The sequence below is a fragment of the Equus quagga genome, chromosome 13 (assembly GCF_021613505.1).
Source record: "Equus quagga isolate Etosha38 chromosome 13, UCLA_HA_Equagga_1.0, whole genome shotgun sequence".
Lineage (NCBI taxonomy): Eukaryota > Metazoa > Chordata > Mammalia > Perissodactyla > Equidae > Equus > Equus quagga.
Genome location: NC_060279.1, coordinates 62,860,377 through 62,883,429, shown reverse-complemented (window position 1 = coordinate 62,883,429; position 23,053 = coordinate 62,860,377). Strand labels below are relative to the sequence as shown.

The 23,053-nt window shown below is 46.6% G+C and overlaps 1 protein-coding gene across 2 annotated transcripts in view; it reads right to left on the bottom strand.

The window, feature by feature from the left end:
• Positions 1-23,053, bottom strand: part of CDH3 (cadherin 3) — a 56,084-nt gene that overhangs the window by 6,455 nt on the left and 26,576 nt on the right. For both annotated transcript variants that reach the window (XM_046682648.1, XM_046682647.1), the window contains 10 exons: positions 13,177-13,262; positions 11,618-11,743; positions 11,230-11,385; positions 11,000-11,144; positions 9,548-9,723; positions 8,762-8,890; positions 7,535-7,720; positions 5,369-5,610; positions 4,643-4,788; positions 3,619-3,843 (listed from right to left, as the gene is read on the bottom strand). In XM_046682648.1, the coding sequence (XP_046538604.1) occupies positions 3,619-3,843; positions 4,643-4,788; positions 5,369-5,610; positions 7,535-7,720; positions 8,762-8,890; positions 9,548-9,723; positions 11,000-11,144; positions 11,230-11,385; positions 11,618-11,743; positions 13,177-13,262 (1,617 nt within the window). The remainder of the gene's footprint in view (positions 1-3,618; positions 3,844-4,642; positions 4,789-5,368; positions 5,611-7,534; positions 7,721-8,761; positions 8,891-9,547; positions 9,724-10,999; positions 11,145-11,229; positions 11,386-11,617; positions 11,744-13,176; positions 13,263-23,053) is intronic.

The window sequence follows — 23,053 nt, the reverse complement described above, 5'->3', positions numbered from 1 at the left end:
TCACCTTGGGAGACCGCAAACGGTGGGAACCAGCTATGCCATGATCGAGGTTTGAGGAGACAGCCTCTGCATCCGGGCAACGGGGAAACGTCCAACGGCACACTTACGCCAAGTGTAAAAGCGGATTTTAGCCAAAGCCAAACTCACCATCATGGAAAGGATTATTGTGATAGAAGAATAAATTCATCATTTTATTTTTTAAAAAAATCAATAAATCACAGTATTCTTAAAATATGAGGTTTTAAAAAAAGTCATGTCATGGGGGGCCAATAATTTCTCAGTACCATTAGCTGCTAGACTGTGCTTTGCCTCAAAAAGAATACACTGTTCATTCTAAGAGATAGCTAGCCCAATCTTTTAATATTCACATTAACCGGCCACCTGTTTTCCTATTTGAAAGTTCACTACCACTTATTATTGTAGCATTTTGCTCTTGCAATAGTGAATATAATGTTTATACCTCAACCGTATGACAGAATTTCAATATCTGAAACACTGATATTTCTGAGTGAGCATTAATTACTAATAAATCCAAATGCGCATGACTTGGTGATATAACTGATGTCGTTCAGTGGATCAGAGAGGATGCCAACTGGTGTTATTACAGCCTTAGTGACCGCACACAAGTTCAGGGATGCTGGAAATGAGGCTGCAATGGGCACGGTGCTAACTGACCTTTCAAAGACCTAGGGTGGGTGGCAGGCTAACCACAGAGCAGAAGCCAAGCCTCAGGGGGGCCTGCCCAATGGACAGCACTCTGGGGAGACTGTGTGGCAATCCTGGGGCAGAGGGGAGGGCTATGCTGGTTGGTGAGGAATACAGGGTCGGGGGCCCCTGAAAAAAGGCCTTCAGTTTAGACCAAGTTTCTCAAGGAGGGAGCTCTTAGCTTGGGTGGAACTATTTTTCATCATGCAGGACCTTCCCAAGCATTACAGATCTCACCACTAAATGTCAGTAGCATCCCCCAATCACTGGGACAATAAAAACCACCCTACATTTCTAGCCCACCCACTCCCAGGCCTGTCGGCCTATTTCAGCACTGATCTCAAGCCATTTTCAGTTCGAAGGTTCTGCACACTCACTGGGCCCCTCTCAGTAAAAAGGCCAGAAGGGAGATTTCACACTGTCGCATTCAGCAACGGCAGGCAGAGACACTTCTGCAGGCCGAATATTTGGTCTACCACGTGGAGAGGCCAACAAGGTGCATTTCACCAGAACGTCCATACCACCTCCTGTTGTCATGCTAGGGACTGATTTCTCAGCTGAGGATGATGACGGTGGTGCCGGGCGCAGCGGTGACTACACTGATACTTACTATGGACCAAGCCCTCCTCTGACCTTCACCACAACCTGAAGAGGCAGGTCCTGTTATCACCATTTTACAAATGCAGCACTGAGACTTAGGGAGGTCAAGTAACAGCCTGAGGGCATAGAGGGGAGAGTTTGGACCAATTCCCCTGACAACAGGACATGGTCAGATAGAAAAACTAAATTAAAACCCAGAACCAGGTATCAATACTACTATCATGTGTCAGTACCATTGGGCTTTGGCTATAACGCTTACACTTGACGGAGCCAGCTCCGGGACTGTGGCTGGGGGACAGCGGAAGTGAAGATGGCTACTCGCATCTACCGAGCATGGGTATCCCACACAAGATACCTAGCAAGTACTCAGTCTTCACGGTAGCTGTATGGAAGTGGGTGCAATTATTGGCACCATTCTACAAATAGGGAAACTGAGGAACAGTGAGGTTCAGTAACTTGCCCACAATCACAAAGCTAGTAAATGGAGAAGCTGGGTCTTGAACCAAGACATTCTGGCTCCAGAGTCCATGCTCTGTAAATGATGTGGGCAGGCAGGAAAAAAATGGCTTCCAGGCCACAAGGGGGTGACAGGAGACCAACTTGGGCTCCCCAAAGGAAAGGTGCTGGGTCAGCCCAGTAGCACAGTGGTTAAGTTCGTGCACTCTGATTCGGCAGCCCACGGCTAGCTGGTTTGGATCCCAGATGTGGAACTACACACTGCTTGGCAAGCCATGCTGTGGCAGGTGTCCCACATATAAAGTAGAGGAAGGTGGGCACAGATATTAGCTCAGGGTCAATCTTCCTCAGCAAAAAGAGGAGTATTGGCAGCAGATGTTAGCTCAGGGCTAAACTTCCTTAAAAAAAAAAAAAAAAGGAAAGGTGCTAAATATATACACCCAAATCACAGGACTCAAATGAATGAGACAACATGGCTGTCTGAAGCAGGGCTCCTGAGTCCTTTCTGGGTTGGGCTCGGCAGCAGTAATAGACCCTGGGCATTTGATTTCTTTGGGGCAGAAACTATATGCACTGTTTCCCCATTTCCCTCCTGAGGGACCCTAGCCCCAAGGGGAAGGGGGAGCATTTTATTTTATTTATTTATCTATTTATTTATTTATGAATGAAGATTAGCCCTGAGCTGAGCTATTTATTTATTTATTTATGAATGAAGATTAGCCCTGAGCTAACATCTGCTGTCAATCCTCCTCTTTTTGCTGAGGAAGACTGGCCCTGGGCTAACATCTGTGCCCGTCTTCCTCTACTTTATATGTGGGATGCCTGCCACAGCATGGCTTGCCAAGCAGTGCCATGTCCGCACCCGGGATCCGAACCCGGGAACCCCAGGCTGCCGAAGTAGAACGTGTGCAATTAACCACTGTACCACTGTGCCGGCCCCAGGGCGGGGGGGGGAGCATTTTAAATCAGAGTGAGCAGTGTTTCTCCAGGGGCCTTATTGGCACTTGGGGCTGGATCTGTCCTTCTCATGCACTGTGGGTTCTCACCCACTTGATGCCAGTAACACTCCTCGTGAGTGCTGTGACAACTAAAAATCCAGTGGAGGCTGAGAAGCTGCATGGGATGGGAAAGGACAAGGACAAGGACAGGGAGGTGGATGGGAGCAGGGGTGAGGAGGACAGGAACTCTGGCTTCAACTTCTGTACCACTGCTTACCCACTCTGTGCCCTTGTGCATGTTACTTAACCTCTCTGAGTCTCACTCTCATCTGTAAATAGGAATAAAAATACTGACCATAGAGGGTGGTAGAAATATTAAATAAGGAAAAGAAAAAGCATCTTGCCTATTCAAACTGCCTGGATTCAAATCCTAGTGCCATCGTCTTCCAGTCGTAATGCCTCTGGCAAGATATTTACATTTCTGCAAGCCTTGGTTTCCTCATCTGTCAAATGGGCGCGTGAGCGCATGTGAGAGATACTAGTATCTTCTTCACAGTGTTGTTGTGAGGATTGAGCAACCTAATCTATGTAAAGCATCTGAAGTGGTGTCTGGCACATAGTAAGTAAGCTCAGTGCAGGTTAGCTACCATCACTGCGCTGGACTCCTGACTCTCTCATTATGTGATATTGAGAAGGTCACACCCTCTCTCTCTGGGTCTGTTTTTCCATCTGTACAGGAAGGTGGTTGGGTTAGAATGGTCTCTAAGGACTCCCGTGGAATTCTAAATGCTTACATTAAGCTAATAAGTAGCATCTAATTGACATTCTTGAGGAAACTGTTAACTTGGACCCACAAAATGCTGGGGCAGGAATGGTTCTGGTATGGGGCAGACACCCACCTGCCACCGCACTCAGTTACCTTTCTCATTGACCTCTGCCGTCCAGTAGATGTCCGAGTCATGTGTGAGATGGGCCCGGAAAGGGGAGGTGTGGGGGGACAGGTCCTTGTCTGTGATGTTCAGTATTTGGGGCACAGGGCTTTGGTTGCAGATGGTGATCTGTCGGGGCTCGGGGACCGGGCCATGGTCGTTGACATCCAGAAGTGTTAGCAGGAGGGTCCCCGTGCCAGTGGTGGGAGGGCTCCCTGTTCATAATCACACATATAATCCCTTTTCAGCATCTGCCTTTGGTCAGGTTGATGAATCAATGTTAAGCTCCCCTGTGACCTACCCAATCAGCCTCCGGGAGGGTCCTGTTTACTCCCCAGCTGTAACCTTTCAAGACCCTCCATGCCTTAGCTTCATAATAGAGCAAACCAGTGATGGTAAATACATGGCAACTATGCCATCATTCTCATTTTGTGTCCATAGCAGACATTACTAATTGATCCTAGCTAATTCGTAGTCACTTCATCCAGACAGCCACTACCAATCTATCATAAATTGAAACCTATTTGCCACCTCAGGGCTGATGCAGTGTTTGCTGATCAGCTTCAGGGAAGCTCCCCTTCACAGCCCTGTGGTAACCTCTCACCTGCCTCCAGGCCTTGGTTCACTATGTGTGAAGCAGAGATGGCAATCACATCATAACCTCCAACCCTGTCATGGTGTGACATCACTAATCAATCATGGCACTTTCCAGGCAGTCCCTTTCAATCAGTCACAAGGGGAAACTAACAGGCCAGTTCAGGCCTCAGTGAACCATAAACTTAGGCTGAAAGGAATCTTCAGGATATCTCCTAACTTTTGGGTCTTAGGGAAATTGGAATCACGGCCAGCCAACCCTTGGACCAGTCTTTAAAAGACTCCTCTGAAACACCTCTTTGACCCTCCAAATTAGTTCACTGACATCCCTTACCCACACCATACTCTGCCTGGGGAGAGGATGTGCCATGTCATGGGCTCCAAAGGTGCCCACATGGAGGGGCTGGAAGAAGCTCTCACCATCATCCGTGGCCAAGACCATGACTTCGTAGATGTTGTTCTTCACAAACCACTCATTCTCGCGGTCCAAGACCCCTGCAGCAGTGACCTGCCCACTGTCTGGGTCCATTGCTAGCCACCCTGCTGGGTCTCTCAGAATGTGGTAGCTGGAGTGGAAAATTTGGGAGGAGTCACACCCAGAATACTTAGAATTCTGATATTGTCATTCAAAGCCTCCTCTGAGCCAGCCCTGATGGCCTAGTGGTTCAAGTTCAAAGCAATCTGCTTCGGCAGCCCAGGTTTGGAACCACACCACTCATCTGTCAGTAGCCATGCTGTGGTGGTGGCTCACACAGAAGAACTAGAAGCACTTACAACTAGAATATACAACTATGTACTAGGGCTTTGGGGAGGCAGGGAAAAAAGTCTCCTCAGGCCAACGGGCAGATGATGCCACGGGACCCAGGGTTCCTAAGCAGGATCACATGGAAAATGCATCTCACCCCTAAATGGAAGCCTGAGCAGCAGGTCGGGGGCCCAGCAGGGACACATGAGAGGGAATGGGAATACCTGCTCCCTAGACCTTTGCTCAGAGTTTTCAGCCTTGAGGAAGACAGGAAGGGAAGCCCCTATGCAGGGCTGATGTTCAAAATACTTATGGTAATTAGAACAAATGCTGGCCATAATAAACAACCCATCCAACAGTACCAGTGCATTTGGCTGAATGTGAGCCCAGCTCCTGCATACCTGATCTTCTGACTCCCCTTGTCAGGGTCCTGTGCAGTGTAGGTACAGACAGACTCCCCGATGGAGATGTCCTCCTGGACCTCGATGACTTTGGAGGGTGGGACGAACACAGGTGCCTCATTCACATCCTCCACGTGGATCACTATGGTGGCCGTGGAGGTTGGGAGTTTCACCACAAAGGGAGTCTCGTTGGTCACTTCGACATACAAGGTGTGCTGGCTTTTGGCCTCAAAATCCAAGCTCTGAGAGAGAAGAGGAAGAGGACCTGAGCTGCCATTTTGTGTGGAGGCCTCACGCAGTGCTATGATGTCAGAAGGAAAGGGCCCAGAGCAAGGGGCTCGAGGCTCCCACCAGCAACAATGCTGCCCGTTCCCTGTCCCACAAAACCTCCAGCATTTCCTGAGTGGACATCCGCTGGGCCTCTCAGACCACCCCAGAGGCATCTAGACTAGTGAGCCCTGGAACTGTTCTCAGTGGGGTGGTGACGCCCCACTCGGGGATGTCGTAGAAACTTGTGGAATCAATTCTAGTTGTCATGATTGGGGATGCCACTGGCATCTATAGGCTCGGGAAGGGACACAAAGAACTGTCCCACAGTCCACGTGATTTCCCAATATCCCCTTGGACATTCATGTATTCATGGGTATGAAAAATCTGTTTATAATTACAGCCTAGAACGTGTTTTACATATAAACCAAGTTTTTGATGTGGTTTTAATACACACTAAATTTTCTAGGAATGCAACTTCTAAGGGGATCTCATAATTTGATTTGTTCAGGCCTTTCTCAAGAGTCATTTATTTGCTGTTCTGGAAAGACATCAGTACCCCTTGTGGTATAAGCTGCCAGAGCAACATCCAGCATCCACCACATCTGGATGATTCTACAAAGAGATGTAAGCAACTGACCACATCATTATGTTTTCTAGTATAATTGTGCCCAAAAGTTTACATATAGAAATATTTTATTAAAAAAAAAGAAATATTTTATTATCGGTAACTTTTCCTATAAAATTCTCCCTTATTTTACAGTTAGGGCATTCTATTTTTCTAGAAATTATATGTTAGATAAGTTACATTATAAGTGAAATTCATTTCAAATGTAAAACGGGCTTTATAAAGTTTTTGCCACAAGAAGAGATAGTCTTTAAAGTATTATATAAAACTCTGCTTCTCAAACTGGGCCATTCTTCATAATAAACCAGGAGGTAAAAGAAATCACAGATGGGGCTGGCCCCGTGGCCCAGTGGTTAAGATCGTGTGCTCTGCTTCGGAGGCCCAGTGTTTCACCAGTTCGAATTCTGGGTGCGGACATGGCACCACTCATAAGGCCATGCTGAGGCGGTGACCCACATGCCACAACTAGAAGGACCCACAACTAAAAATACACAACTATGTACGGGGGCACTTTGGAAGAAAAAGGAAAAATCAAAAAAATCAAAAAAAAAAAAAAAAGGGGCCGGCCCCGTGGCAGAGTGGTTAAGTTCGCACGCTCCGCTGCAGGCGGCCCAGTGTTTTGTTGGTTTGAATCCTGGGTGCAGACATGGCACTGCTCATCAAGCCACGCTGAGGTGGCGTCTCACATGCCACAACTAGAAGGACCCACAACGAAGAATATACAACTATGTACTGGGGGGCTTTGGGGAGAAAAAGGAAAAAAATAAAATCTTTAAAAAAAAAAAAAAGGAAATCACAGAAAGATTAGGCCCATCTTCTTGAAGCATCGATTTTATTCAAAGATTTTTTTTGAGAGGCAAAGGTATGCCCAACTACTAAGTAATTTAAAACATTCTACTATCCAAACACCTAGGTATGTATTATGGATTAAATGCAAAATTAGCAAGAACTCCAATAAAATAGAGTCCCTCTGTGTGAGAGGACTGATTGACTGGGCCAGCCAGCGGACCTGGGATCTGAAGGAGAGGCTCCACAGATTCACTTCAATTAGACCAGCAACTCTTACCCATTTTATGAATTGGGCCCCCGGGTAAGATTTCGTTTGAACAAAGAATTCCCCAACACAAGAAGGATGGGAAAATGTTGGACGCCATTGTCCTGGTGCACTCCCCAAGGCATGTGTCCCATGGCAGGTGGTACCTTCTTGTCCTGGAGGCTGCAGACCTGATGGCCCCAGGAAGGGTCCCTGTCTAAAGCCCAAACTGACTCACCTTCCTGGTTGTCAGGATACCCTGGTTGCTCTCGGGGTGGGTGGTGATGATAAAATGGTCCCCATCGTCACCTTCCAAGATGTGGTAGACGGCGCGCCATGCTGGTGAGTTGGGGGCATCCAGATCGGTCACCGTCAGCCTCTGCACCTCGTGGCCCACCGCGTTCTCAGGCACATGGGCCTCGTACTGTCGTGTGGGAAACAAAGCACAGTCAGAGCAGAGGGACTGACCACCCTAAGAGACCATTCCATTCTTTGCCAGCTGTGAATCGTCCATTCAACAGAGGGGGAGCCCCATGACGCTTCTCCTTTCCGGGGCCACCCAACACACTTCCCAGGGTTTCACGGCACACACAGATGCAGAATGTCCTGAGCGTCAGCCTCACAGCTGCTGGGACAGACCACAGCAATCTTGGGCCTGTTTTCCCTACACCCAGGGGCCTAATGCTCCAGGAATCTCACTGGTCTGGGTGCCCAGAGCCCCGTCCTGTGTAGCCACCTATTTAGCTGAGAACAGAAAGGTACAAAGAAGGTGGCAGGAAGAGCTAGGTGCCTGATTGCTCTGGAGCACTGACCAGGAACTTTTTTTGGAAGTTCTGGAACAGGCAGCAAAGACTGAGAAATCAGCTGCTCAGAAAAAGAAACAAAACAGGAAGATTGGCAACAGATGTTAGCTCAGGGTGAATCCTTTCCAGGAAAAAAAAAAAAAACCCACAATAAAACCACTGTTAATATTAAAAAAAAAAAGAAATCAGCTGCTCAGAACAAATTTTTAATCAAGTTTAAATAATGTTCAGTAGCCAGAGTTATCTACAGATGGAAGATGAGTGGGTGTCCTCTTGATTGGCACTGAGTCCTCTGTCACTGGAGGTATACAAGCATTCATTGGGAGAAGGTGAGCAGGTAGAGGTGCGAGGCAAATTAGAAATTTTCAAGTCAACAAAGATTCTCCTATCCAGCACCTCTTCTGTCTGGGGGATTGAGTTAAGAACTATACATAGATTATTTCATCTAAAACTCAGAACAATGCAGCAAGTGTCATCATTATCTCCATTTCAGATTAGGAAATGGGGCACAGAGAGGTTAGGCAGTTTGCCTAAGGTCACACAGCTAGTAAGTGGTGGGACTGGGACTTGAAGCAATGTAGGCTGGTTCCAGAGCTTCAGTAGAAAGGAAAACCTTAGTCCTTCATCATCTGATGAGGGCAGACGAAAGGAAGGGGCATTACCTTCTGGGGATGAAACACGGGAGCATTGTCATTGGCATCGAGGATCTCCACTATGGCCACTGCCGTGGTGGTGGAGCCGTCCCCGTCCATGTCTGTCGCCTGGATGGTCAGGGTGTACTCAGGGACTCTCTAGGGAGACAAGGAGGGTGGAAGGCCTGTGAGCTCAGTCTGAGGGTCCCTCGGCCTGGGCTCCCCAAGGCACAGCCCTAGGCGCACATGGAGGGAAGGGGCAGGTTTCCCCTTCTCACGTTTTCTTGACTCACCATTCACCACCACCAGGAAGAACAGAAGCAAAGGGTGGAGGGAGAGAGGAAGTGCAGATCCAAACCGTTCCCCGGGCCTGTCGGGGGTGAAGACCCGACCCTGGGCTGATGCAGAAAGGGAGCTTTGAGCCAGGATTTGGACAAAGGTATTAATTAGGGAACAGGAGGCAACTCCAATATCCACGGAGCTAATTCTACTTTGTAGCACACAAGGGACAAATCTGGGCAATGTGCATGCTAAGTGAGCCATTCTGAGAGGAAATGAGAAAACCTACAGAAAATATCATACGTCTGCATTTCACAGCTGCCTCCTCAGCCTTAACAAGATCGTTTGGCAGTGTGCCATTGGCTCAGCGGAGCTGTGGGACATCCACATGGGAACACAACAGCAGCCATTCCCAGCTGCCTTGGTCCTCACTGCTTGCCTTGGGCTTTAGGGGTAGGGATGGGGGCTTCTGCTCTGAATGTCAGGTCCCAGCCTGAGCAAGCCTGGGTAGGCGGCACTTCACTAAGGGCCACTCACCTCCCGGTCGAGGCCACTGGAGATGACACTGATGGTGCCCGTGCTCCGGTGGACGGTGAACATGAGGTCGTGTGGGTCCTTTGGCTCTTGGCTATGGATGGAGTAAGCGACCACCCCATTGTAGGTGTTGATGGCATCGTCCTCATCTGTGGCTGTCACCTGCATCACAGAAGTACCTGCAGGGGAGAAGGGATGAGTGAGCACCCTTCCCTCCCAGCTCCCATTCCATTCCTACCCACTTTTGGAACTCTGAGAGGCTCTACACTGAACATCAGCTTGGACCCATCTTCCACTTTGTGGCAGAGATTACCAGCTGGGGCCATTTTCCATTCTCCTCTTCTTTCTTAGAAACATCATCCTCGCAATCATTTTAGGCTGGGCACAGGCTCACGTGGACAGGAAAGACTATTTCCCATCCCATCTTGCAGCTAGCTGTGGCCCTGAGACTAAATTCTGACAAATGGGATACACAGTTTTGGAGGAAGTGTTTTTCCAAGTATGGGGCTTATTCTTCCCACCCTTTCTCTCCTTCCAGATGTAACGGCTGGAACTCCAACAGCAATCATGAGCTAAGCTTGGGAACGAGGCCAAAACAGCAGAGCAAGGAGATAGAAAGAGCCTACGTCTCCAACACTTTAAAGTACTCTCCCAGCCCGGACTGACCACCTCTAGGTTTCTTAATAGAAGGGAAAAAAAGGTTCTATCTTGCTTAAGGCACTATTTTTCTTTTGGAAATTTCTGTTATTGTCAGAAGCCAATTCACACTTCTCTGTTTTCTAATTCTCTACAACTCAGAGAGAAAGGACCCATCTCCACCTTTGAGGTCATTAAAAGGTACCTATTTCCCTGGTCTCCTGCCAGCCCCCTCCCACTCTCTTCTCCAGCCCTAGCAATTTATTTTCCGCTTGCGATAAACCATGTTCTAACACCTCCCAGTCTTTGCTGCTTTCCTTGTAGCTGCCACTCACCAAAGAACCTTGTGCAGGTGCTTCATATTACAAGCAGCATGCACGTTTTTCTAATCTTTACAATCTTTAAGGTTGATATTATTCCCATTTTCAGATGTGAAGATTGAGGCTCAGAGGTGAAGAATGTACCCAGGGTCACAGAAGGTAAAGAGGCAAACTCAAGATTCAAATCTAGGCCTCTGCAGTTCCAAAGCTGGTGGTCCCCAAACCCAGCTGCTCATCTAAAGCTTCTGGGAAATCTTCAAATTTCAGATTCCAGAGCTCTACTCCAGGATCGTTATTATTCAGGGATTTTGGATGGAGTGAGGGAATCTAGATTTTTAAGAAAATCCCAGATGATCTGATGCACAGCCAAGGAATCAGGTGTGGAGAGTTCTTTGATCCTTTAAGGGTCTGGGCTGACCTCCTGATTGTTCCAGAAGTTGACCCAAGGCCAGGTCTGGGCCCAGCAGACCCACAGCTATCCCCTCCCTAGTCTTCTTACCAGGTAGTACCCCCTCCAAGACGCTCCCTCTGAAGACATCCTGGGTAAACTTGGGCTTGTGGTCATTCTGGTCTGTCACGATGATGGAGATGTTCATGGGCTCTTCCACTGAGGCACCGTTCTCTGACACAGCGTGGCCAAAGAGCTGTGAGTACACAGGTCTGGGGTCAGCCTGGTGCCACCCTCCCCCCTGGGGCCCTGATTCTCGTTGGATGCTAAGGGTTACTTGCCTCATACTTGGCAATCTTCTCCCGGTCCAGTGGCTTATTCAACAACAACCAGCCTGTCTCCTTCTCTATGGAGAAGACACCCTCAGGGGGGCTGTCTGCCCCAGGCCCCGTGATGCTGTAGAAAATCTTAGTGCCTCTGTCCTTATTAGATTTGAGCTGGAAGCAAAAGAAAATGGCAGCTGACAAAGTGACAAACATCTCATGATTGCAGAAAAGGACCCTCCGTGGGAAGGGGTGGAGAGGCACTGCCTTATCAGAATCTGCTCCCACGAGAGAGGCTTTCCTCTGCAGGCCCGAGTGCTCAGTAGCAAGGAACCTCATATTCAGGCCTGTGGATGAGGGTCCCACGGCCAGCAGTGACTCCCACGGAGAAGGCATAGTCATATACCTGATTCAGCTTCTGGGGGAAGGGACCCTTGCCATTCTCAGGAACAGATATTGGCGGGACCACCCATTCTCTCTTGTGTCTTCGTAAGATACGTTTGGATGGGGAGAGCTTCAATGTCTTCCTTTCCTGCAAGAAGACGACCCCTTAACCCAGATGTGCAAAGAGCTGGAACACATCCTCTCACCTACAGGAATTAAGGATGAGGAGACTGACCTGGATGGGTCTATTGGAAAAATCTGTGTTCACTTATAGAGAAGGACCAATTAAATACACTATAGTATATCCACCTAGTGGAATATTATGCAGTTCTAAAAATGAGGAGTGAGGAAGCCCTGTGTGCTGACATGAAAAGATCTTTGATATATACTGTTAAATGGAAAGAACAAGATACAGAACAGCTTAATATAGTTTAGTATTTTATTTAACAAACACTTAAATAGTATTTAATATGTGCCAGGGACTGTTCTATCTTTTGTATAAAAGGGTAGGAAAATAAGGATATATATATATTCATATTTGCTTATACATAGCCAAAGCCTGGGGGCATACAGAAGAAACTAATAACAGTGGTTATCTGTGGGAAGGGGCTGGCATTGCACTGATATATTGTCAAGTGTGAAAAGAAGGTGCAGACATGTGAATAGTATGTTAGCTTTCGTATAAAAGAGTCTATTTTTATATCTGTATATAACTATAATAAATATGTAAAATATAACATATATAAGTAAATATATAACATATATAAACAAATTCTGGAAGGAAAGAAACTGGTAACAGTTCTCTGTGTCTTCTTTTGGAGGGGTGGAGAGGGCAGTAGGCAGATGGAGACAAACAAAGGGAGATTATTCATTGTATAATCTTTTAGTATTTTTAATTTTTGAACCATGTGGATGTATTAGCTATTCAAAAAATTAAAAGAAACAAAGATGTGTGGCCAAATGCCTCAGGTGCATCCTCTCAGAGGCCCATAGGATTGGCAGTCCTGGAACTGGTTTCACTTGAGGTTTACCCGGATGATATGGGGAAGAAAGAAAGGGAAGTGGGACAGGGAATCAAGAGAGGAAGGCCTGGGGGCTGGCCCCGTGGCCTAGTGGTTAAGTTCGCACGCTCCGCTGCAGGCGGCCCAGTGTTTTGTTAGTTCGAATCCTGGGCGCGGACATGGCACTGCTCATCAGACCACGCTGAGGCAGTGTCCCACATGCCACAACTAGAAGAACCCACAACGAAGAATACACAACTATGTACCGGGGGGCTTTGGGGAGAAAAAGGAAAAAATAAAATCTTTAAAAAAAAAAAAAAAAAGAGAGAGGAAGCCCTGGCTGGTTACTCATGAGGCAGCTCTCTGCCTCTCTGGCCTGACTCTCTGGTGCCCCTAGTGGGCAGCTGCCAGTATTATCTTGCTTAGATCAGTACCTACACCCACAGCTGTGAGCACTGCCTCCCCTGAAGGGGTAACGTGGCTCACAACGGCCACAGCAACCTCGGACTCCGGGCAGCAGCAAGCCGGGCATGCATGGAGAACATCCTTCTCTGTCCTGCAGGTGGACATGGCATTTTACCTGAACTGCTCCGTGGTTCGGCACAGTGAAGTCATCCTCAGAGCTAAGCAGGGCCGAGTCTTGCCCAGGGCAGCCCGTGAAAACTACTGTGGGGAAGGGAGAAAGACAGTATTAGGAAGGAGGGGGCTTCTGGAAGCTCCCCCAGGGGAAACAAGACCTGACAATAGCCCCTTGACTAGACGAAGGACTGTTCCAAGCCACTGCAGAAGGAGACTTGGCTTACTTCCTCTAACCCACAGTGTGACCAAATATGAGTTCCAGATGGGGCTTCCAAGTTTGGTCTCAAGAGGGAGAAACACTTCGTCGTCAGTTTGTGGGCCAAACCCCTTTCTTTGCTCCTGAGGCCAAAGAACCGAGATCATGGACGTTCAGCAACATTAACCCCAGGTGGCCTCATAAGACATAGGGCTGACGCAAGGTCACAGCTGGAGGTGGAAGATTTTCAGTTATTTCTGAAGGCCACGAGTCTACCTACATGCAATATGCATTCTGCTCTGCCATCGCCCACACAGATCACTCTGGACCACCTCCAGTTTTCAGTTTGTTATGTACCTTCTGAATCCCCCCTGCTTGACCCTTTAAACAAGCACTCTGAGTTAATAATTACCATTCACCAAGCCAGACACTGGGCTCATTTCATCCTTACAACTACCCTACCAAGGCAGGTATTAGCTGCTTTTCAAAGATGAGAAACTAAGTTCAGAAGCCAGGTTGGCCTGACTCCACGGCATATGGTAGAAAGGACTCACAAGCAACGTTCTTACCCGCCCTTCCTTGTGGCCAAAGCATGAAATCAGGGAACCTGCCAGGGGTCACACCTGGGCCCATCAGCACCACGCTCTGGCCCTGTGGTTTCCTTCATGCTGGCCCAGACACCAGAGCTCAGTGGACCACACAACAAGGACCACAGGGACAGTGCTGTGCCGTGTAAATATCAGGATGAGGTCTCCCCACTGTCCTTTTGTCTCAGATTGTCCTCTAAAATTGTCTTTTAGTCTCAGATTATTACTGTCATTGTTCAGAAATAATCCTTCCTTAAAATAAGAATAACAGATGAGTTTTTTAACCACAGTGACATAAACATGATAAAGTATTCAAATAGTATATAACAATATAAAAAGAAGAATTCCAAAGGAATAATATCCAGAATATATAAAGAACTCCTAAAACTCAACAATAAAAAACAACCAGCCCAATTAAAACAAAAACAGGCAAATGACTTGAAAAGACATTTCTCCAAAGAAGATATACAAAATGGCCAATAAGCATATGAAAAGATGCTTAATATCATTAGTCATTAGGGAAAATCAAAATCATGAGATACCACTTCACAGGCACTAGGACGGCTATTAAAAAAAAAAAAAGGAGGGGGGCCGGCCCCATGGCCGAGTGGTGAAGTTCACACGCTCCCCTTCAGCAGCCCAGGGTTTTGCCGGTTCGGATCCTGGGTGCGGACATGGCACCACTCATCAAGCCTTGCTGAGGCGGCATCCCACATGTCACAACTAGAAGGACCCACAACTAAAAATATACAACTATGTACCAAGGGGCTTTGGGGAGAAAAAGAAAAAAATAAATTTTTTTTTTTTAAAAAAAAGGAAAATAACAAGTGTTGACAAGGATGTGAAGACACTGAAACTCTCCTGCATCAAGAATGTGAAATGGTGCAGCCACTGCGAAAAACAGTTTGGTGGTTCCTCAAGGTAAACACAGAATTACCATATGATCCAGCAATTCCACTTCTAGGTGTGTACCCAAAAGAATTGAAAGCAGGAACTCAGACACCTGTACACAAATTTTCATAGCATCATTATTCAGAACAGCCAAAACATGGAAACAACCCAAGTGTCCATCAAAAGACGAAGAGATAAACAAAATGTGGTATATACACACAATGGAATATTATTCAGCCTTTAAAAGGAATAAAGTTCTGACACATGCTACAATATGGATGAACCTTGAAAACATTATGCTAATTAAAATAAGCCAGTCACAAAAGGACAAATACTGTATGATTCTGCTTTATGAGGTATCAAGAATAGTCAAATCTCTGGAGATAGAAAGTAGAATAGAGGTTATCAGAGGCTGGAGAGAGGGGGAAATGGGGAGTTATTGTTAACAGACACAGAGTTTCTGTTTGGGATGCTGAAAAAGTTCTGGAGAAGGATATTGGTGATGGTTGCACAACATTGTGAATGGACTTACCACTACTCAATTGTTTCCTTTAAAATGGTTAAAATGGTAAATTTATATTATACATATTTTATCTCAATAAAAAAAGTAGAAGTCTGAGGTGTTAGTGTACAATGAGACAGTCACTTTGGAAAACTGGCAGTATTTACTGAAACTAAATATACACATTACCCAAGACCCAGCAATTCCATTTTGAGGTATAGACCCAACAAAAATACATTCACCAAAAGACATGTATTATAATGTTTACAGCAGCACTATTTGTAATAGCTAAAAACTGGAAATAGCCCAAATGTCCATTAAGGTAGAATGGATAGAAACATGGTGGTATATTCACACAATGCAATGAGTCAACTACAAGGACATGTAACAACATGGATGGATTTTACAAACATGAGGTTGCATAATAGAAGCCAGATATAAGAGAGGCAAAAACTAAGCTAGGTGAAAGAAGTGAAGACATTGGCCATTTTTTAGGGAAAGCGGTTAGTGAATGGAAGTGGGCAGAGGGGATTTAAAAGCATACAGAGCTGCCTTCAGCTCCCCAGAGCCTAAGAGCTCACACACAGAGGCAGGATTCTTTGTGGGAAGGCTGGAATGCACCTGTGAGAAAGAGAAGATTGCTTAGAAACCAGCCTTGCTTCCTTGACGACACGTCCACTGAGGAGTTGTGGGCTGTGACATGCTCAGCCGGTGGGAGGGGAAAGAGGGATCCAGGCCTGATTCAGCTCCAGGGGGTCCCAGGGGCAACGAGATCCCCAGGGTGACCTTGCCCTTTACCTCTGGCACACAGCTTTATAGTCTCATCTTCTGAGGAACCTTGCTTCGCCTCAGGGCTAAAAAGACCAGGAATGATACCTGGCAAAAGCTAAATCATCTTAACATAGGGCCAAAATTAAGTAATCTATGGGGTAGTACTGACTCCATAGATTATATATCCAGCTATGCAAAATGATATTTATAGCAGAGTTTTTAAATTATCTAGAGAAGTTATGCTATGAAGTAAAACCAAGTAAGCAGAAGGTAGAACTGCATATATAGTATACGGAACTATACACAGGAGAAAAAAAACTGGAAGGAAATGAAACTTCCCAATGATTGGGGTTATCAGCAATTTATTTTCCATTATTTTTCTGTAGGTCCAAGTTTTCTCTTAATATGAATTTTGTACCCCTCAAATTCATATGTTGAGGTCCTAACCCCTAGTACCTAAGAATGTGACTGTATTTGGAGATAGAGAGGTGACTAAGTTAAAATGAGGTCATTAGAATGGGCCCTAAGCCGATATGACCAGTATCCTTATAAGAGGAGGAAACGTGGACACAGACAGTTACAGAGGGAAGACTGTGAAGACACAGGGAGAAGGCAGCCCTCTACAGGCTAAGGAGAGAGACCTGAGGGAGACCAACCCTGCTGACACCTTGATTTTGGACTTCTGGCCCCCAGCACTGAGAAAATAAATTTTTCTTGTTTAAGCCCCTCAGTCCACGTAACTTTGTTATGGCAGTCCTGGCAAACTAATACAACAGGCCTCAATCTCAGGGGGCAGGAATCCCTCTCCTCACGAATTACTACGAACGGCTAACTTCATGTACTTTGTCGTTTAATCTTCTCCAAGCGCTCTATCAAGTAGACTTTAATGCCCACTTTCAAGATGGGGAAACTGAGAGGTTAAACAAATTCATTCAAGGTCCACAGCTAGGAAATGGAAGAGCTAGCAGTACCCAGACCTGTCCACAGCCTGAGTCATTTTCTCAGCCACCAGAGTCATAGTGTCTTTCTGACAGACCCCAGAGTTTGTTTTCTTATCTCCTCCCCACCTCCCATGACCTGTTCTCCTTCTCCACCTACTGAAGAGCAGAGATTGATTTTCAAATGCTCACGAGGCAGTGTGATATTTAGAGAAAAGCACTCCAAATTTATATAATTTGGGGTTAATAATAGTCCCTCCCTTATAGTGTTGCTGTGAGGATTCAATGAGAATAAACGTAAAGGACTGACAAACAGGACGCATCATGGCAGGGTCTGCTGTTAATACTCTTAATGAAGACAGAGATCACATTCTTATGCAGGCGCTGACATGAGCTTGCTGGGTGATCCTGGGTAAGTCATTTGAATTCTCTGGGCCCCAGAATCAATCGTTTGCTGAAGCTTTGAGCCTGAGGCCTGCCTTCCCTTGGTTTGAATGGACAGAAGCATGTTATTAAAGAGGTCTTCAAGAGCAGAAGCCCAAATACACTTTCTCCTCAGTGTAAGAAGAATACGAAAAGCTTAGAGAGAATGTCTAAAGGCACCAGGTGATTCAGCGCTGCTTAAAGCTATGTTAAAGACACATGCAAAGGTCCCTCAGCGCTCCATTAGTTGGAAACATCAATATGCTGATACGGAACTTGAATTAACTTGTTAGGAATTTAGGTTTTCTCATTTGGAAGATGGAAACTAGACTTCACAGAGCCATCTTGAATATCAAATAAGATGAAACCCCCAAATCACAAATTTGTAAACCCCAGAAGTTCACACAGACTCTTATACCACATGAGGAAACTGGAGTGCAGAGGTGAGAGGACTTGCTCAAGGGCACACAGCTGGTGAGTGGAATTAGAATGAGAACCCAGGGGGGTCAGATTCTAAAGCCAGGTTCTTGAACACAGCTTTCATTCAAGAACTAGTTGAGTGTTTCCTATGTGCCCAACATTCTTCTAGACACGCGGGATGCATCAGGGAGTGAAAGTGTCTATCCCCAAGTACCTTTAAATTCTTAGAGGATACTGCCTTCTGTCCAAAATAGCCTCTCCTCAGCTATCTACCAAACTAATTAACAATGCACTGATTGTAACAGCAAAAGTCCAGACAACCCAAATGTCCATCATTAAGAGATTCTTTGGGGGCTACCCCTGGTGGCCTAATGGTTAAGTTCAGCCACTCCACTTCAGTGGCCAGGGTTTGGTTCCCAGCCACAGACCTACACAGCGCTGTTAGCGGCCCACATACTAAAAAATGGACGAAGACTTGCACAGATGTTAGCTCAGGACAAATCTTCCTCAGCAAAAAAAAGAGCGAGAGAGAGACTGTTTTACGATACCATCTATATAAGAGAACACTATGCAGCCATAGAAAAGATGAGGAAGTCTGTATGTATTGATATGGAAAGATCTCTAAGATATAATGCTAATTAACACAAAAGATATAGAGCAATGTAGTCCATGCTAATATGCTAACATTTGTATTTGTTTTTTATTGAAGTATGACTGACATACAATATCCTGTTAGTGTCGGGGGTACAGCTTAGTGATTCGATATTTATTTACATTACAAAATGTCACCACAATAAGTCTAGTTACCATCCGTCACCATACAAAGTTATTACAGTGTTATTGACCATATTCCCTATGCTGTACATTACACCCCCATGGCTTATTTTCTAACTGGAGGTTTGTAGCTCTTAAACCCCTTCACCTGTTTCACCTGCCCAACAAGAGTATTTTTTTTCTTTTTCTTCTTCTCCGCAAAGCCCCCTGGTACATAGTTGTATACTCTAGTTGTGAGTGCCTCTGGTTGTGCTCTGTGGGACGCCGCCTCAGCATGGCTTGATGAGTGGTGCCATGTCCACGCCCAGGATCCAAACCAGCAAAACCCTGGGCCTCCAAAGTGGAGTGTGTGAACTTAACCACTCGGCCACGGGGCCAGGCCTGACACAACTGGATTTTTAATTGTACTTGAAAAATATCTTTGGAATGTATTATGTGTGGAGAAACTGGGCTTATGTGTGGAGAAACCAGCAGCTAGGGAACGAGGATGCGACTTTTTACAATATGCCCTTCTGAATTCTGACCCACATGAACATATTGGCTATTCAAACACTGATAAAAAATGAACAGTCACTTTTCCCAATCTTAAAACAGCCCTCTTCCTAAGGGAAGGTCTCCAGCTGGCAGACAGCGGGCCAGGTAAGTCTGTCAGCTATTTCCCTTAATGAGAGCCTCGCAAAGAGCTCTCCAATCCCCTCCTACCAGGTTACCCAGTGGAAGGCTAATGGACTGACTCCGCTATTACTCAGACGCCTTAATCCTCCCAACTAACTCTAAAAGCTGCCAGGAGCCCAGAACCCCTCTTCCTGCTCTCTGCAAAATCTGCCCCCAGGAACACACGACACACTTTACTACCCTGTTTGCCGGCACATTTCCATTATTATACGGTTCCAAACATTTGCAGCACAGTATCAGGGCTGTCCATCTATTCTCAGAGGGGTCAGTGCCAGCAATCAAGGAGAAGTCAATAGTCGTGTACTCCAAGTGTACGTGCCTCCACTCAGGCTGCATATTCCAGTTGCACCAGAAGGCCTGGCCCCATCAGTTCCAACTCGAATTCAGCTGGATGCAGAACACACCAAGGGGCATGACTCAGGCAGGCAGAAATAAGCTTCAAAGACCCACTCTGCCCGAGACACTCAGCTAAGTGCTTTCCTATCCAAATCCTTGAAAAATAACCTGCAAGGTGGATATTATAGCCCCTAGTCTGACAACTCGAGAAACAAGAGGCAGCCTGGGGTTGAAGTGCCTCCGTAAGCAGCTTCAGAGAGAGGGAAGTGAAGCATATGGGGCCCACAGCTAGGAAGCAGCGGGACTAGATATCAAGTCCTAAAGCAGAAGGGTGATGAAGAACACGGGATCGGGAGTCCGAAAGACTTGGGTTCAAATCCATATGGCAGCTACTTCCTTGTCTGGAAAATGGGACTAAGACTTACCTCATAAGGTTATTGGAGGAATGAAATGGGATAACGTTCCCACAGCACTAAGCACTGTGTCGGGCCCACAGTAAGACCTCATTAAAAGGTAACTTTAGCCTACTCACAATTAACCTAGGTTTCTGACTCCAGGTCTGGGCCTCTCTCTACATCACAGAGAAACAATCTCTCAAAGCGGGTAAGCGGTTAGCTACAAAAGCGTTACCTGAGGGATGAAGGACCAAACGGAGAAGGAAATTATAGGACCAAAGAGCATGCGAGGGAGCTGGCTTAGCCTGCACTTGGAGAAAACTGTTTCGTAGGGGTGCTCCGTGGTTACTGTGGGGGCAGAGGATGGAGATCTCACAGACAAGCTGACCTGCCCACAGAAACTTGCCGAGGCACCTGTAAGAACATGAGTAGTTTTCCCTGCGAGCCATGAGTCATGGAAAGGCTGGTAAACGGTAAGCCCTGGGGCAGATCATTACAACTTCCTCCCAGATGGTTCCTGGCACTACTGGCTTCTATTACTGGTTTCAAAATGAAATTGATTGAAACCAGGTCTCATCACCACTCATCCCTCTTCTACCCCGCCTTCTAACAGCTAGTGAAGTAAGCTGATTCCCGTTCCTGACTGCAGCCTAGCTCTACAAGGCCACAGATCCCGGCCAAGTCATGGGGGCATGAATGGGCTTGTGTCAAACCCTTTCTGGGGCAAGTTGGTGAGCACCGGTGAGCACGTGGGGCAACAGTTCAGATCTTAAGCCTGGAAAACAGAGACCTAAACAGAGCTCTTACTTCCACATCCACCTGGGACCCTAAACAAAGTCATTCAACTGCTTTAGACTCAGTTTCTCCCACAGAGATTCTGCATCACAAAGTCAATGAATGTGATGAAGAGGTAGGTAAGCGCCAGACCAATATAAACGGATAGCTTTCATCACTGAGCCTAAACACACGATTCCCAGAGTATTGTCGAAGGGCGTTAGTAACCTGAGACTGCTTCTAGAGAAATTAATTAAAAAAATCAGAACTCTGTGTATCTGCACTAGACAGAAAGACGTCCAATGGAACCAGAAGTCCCTGGCCTGGGCTCAAAGCGCCTCTCTAAGACCACCCCGCCACGCCTGGCTTCAGATCCTGAACTGGCGCCACTATAAAACTCGGGCAAGAAGAGTTTAGTCCCTGGGGTACTAGAGCTGTTGAAAAAAGAAAGCTTTTAAAATAAACTTAGAAGAACTGATGGATACTGGGCTGAGAACTCATTCCAGACCTGCTTTTAAGTTAAAATTGCCTCCGAACTCCCAAGGGAATACCTTTGAAGGTCAAAAGCTTGTCTTCTCGGCCGTGACATAGAGGTACTCTGTAGGCCCAATGTCCAACCTTACTGGATGTTCTTGTAAAATGAAACCACCCATCTCTCTGGGGACAAAATGTCCTTCAAGTGATCAACCTTGGCCAGTTTCCCTTCTGATCTTTGGGCATTTTGACCAGAAGGGAAAAGTAATATCAGTTTCAAAGTGTTGTGGCCAAAAGGCAGCTTGTGGGAAATGGGAGAGAAACTGTCCAAGTCTCCGTTCTAGCTTAGTTTAGGGACATATCTAACTAAGAAAGCAAACAAATTTGTCCTTACAGCTGTTACTACCTTCTGTTAAGGGACTGGGATAAGAAGGTGTGGGAGAAAGTATGTGGAATTGCCTTGAAAGAAGATTCTGAGATTCTCCTGAGTAAAACCACACATAGAAAACAAGTTCACTTACTAACAAATACAAATTAAAAAACAAGTGTTGGAATACTTGGGAAATGGATGCTGCTATATATTGTTAGGGGGTGAGGGAATGGAAACTGGCACATTCTTTCTGGCAATTAAGAAGACTTTTAAAAAGCCTTGTGACCCCAGGAATCGTGCCAGGAAATCATCCCAGATGGGACAAAACCATATCTGCAAGGATGTTCACTAATATTGCTTAAACGTAAAAAATAAAGTCTCAATAACAACTTTCAATAGAATACTTAATTATGTGTGCTACAGTTGCTCAAATGTCTAATCTATAGGCTTAAATGTCGTAAAAGAAAACCTATCAAGGAAAAACAGTGCTCTGCTGAGGGGGGGGAGGTAACAACCATTTGTAGTTTATAGCCTGATAATTATAACATAAAATATTAATATTTTATATTTCTTAAAAAATAACGAGAGAGAGAGATGGAGCTGAGCCTCGGCACCTGCAAGGCAGACTAGCTCTCCTAGAACCAACGATCTTCCAGGTTCAAAAAGCCCAAGACAGAGTCAGGCAAGGGACATGATCCAGGCCGGTGGGGCGAGGCAGGCAGGAGGGGGGCAGGATCGGGAGCCCGCGAGGCATGCGGGGACACCAAGGGGACTCGAGGACACGTGATTGACCAGGGAGCCGCCCACGGCATGCTGGGAAATGAAGCACCCACCGCGCTCCACACGCCCTGCCCCGCCGTAGCCTGGCCCTGCCGCATCTTCAAAGTAGCCGGACTCTTCCTTCGCAAAAGCTGAGAGCAGAGCAAGCAGACCTGCCGCCATGGAGGTGTTTGTGATGATTTGTCACCACAAGATCACCATCTCTGGGGACACAAAGGAGTCGAGCCCAATGCCGGAGCTGAAGCGCTTGGTGGAAGGCATCCTGGAGTGGCCGCCAGCGCAGCAGCGGCTTTACGAAAATGACCAGCTCCCGGACGACAGCATGACCCTGGCAGAGTGGGTTACACCTGGCAGACGGCCCACAGTTTATGCACTGTTCACCCTGCACCTGGATCTTCCTGCCGATGGGGTCGATGAGGCATGAGGCCTTCAGCACGGAGCCCTTCTGCAGCCCCACTAAGTAAAAGAGGAGGCTGGACTGTTAGGGAAGCCAGGCTGGCTGGAGGGCGAGCTGTGGAGCAGTGAAACAAGGGACTCGGGCCCTCTCCCTCAGATCAGACAGCTCTCACAAA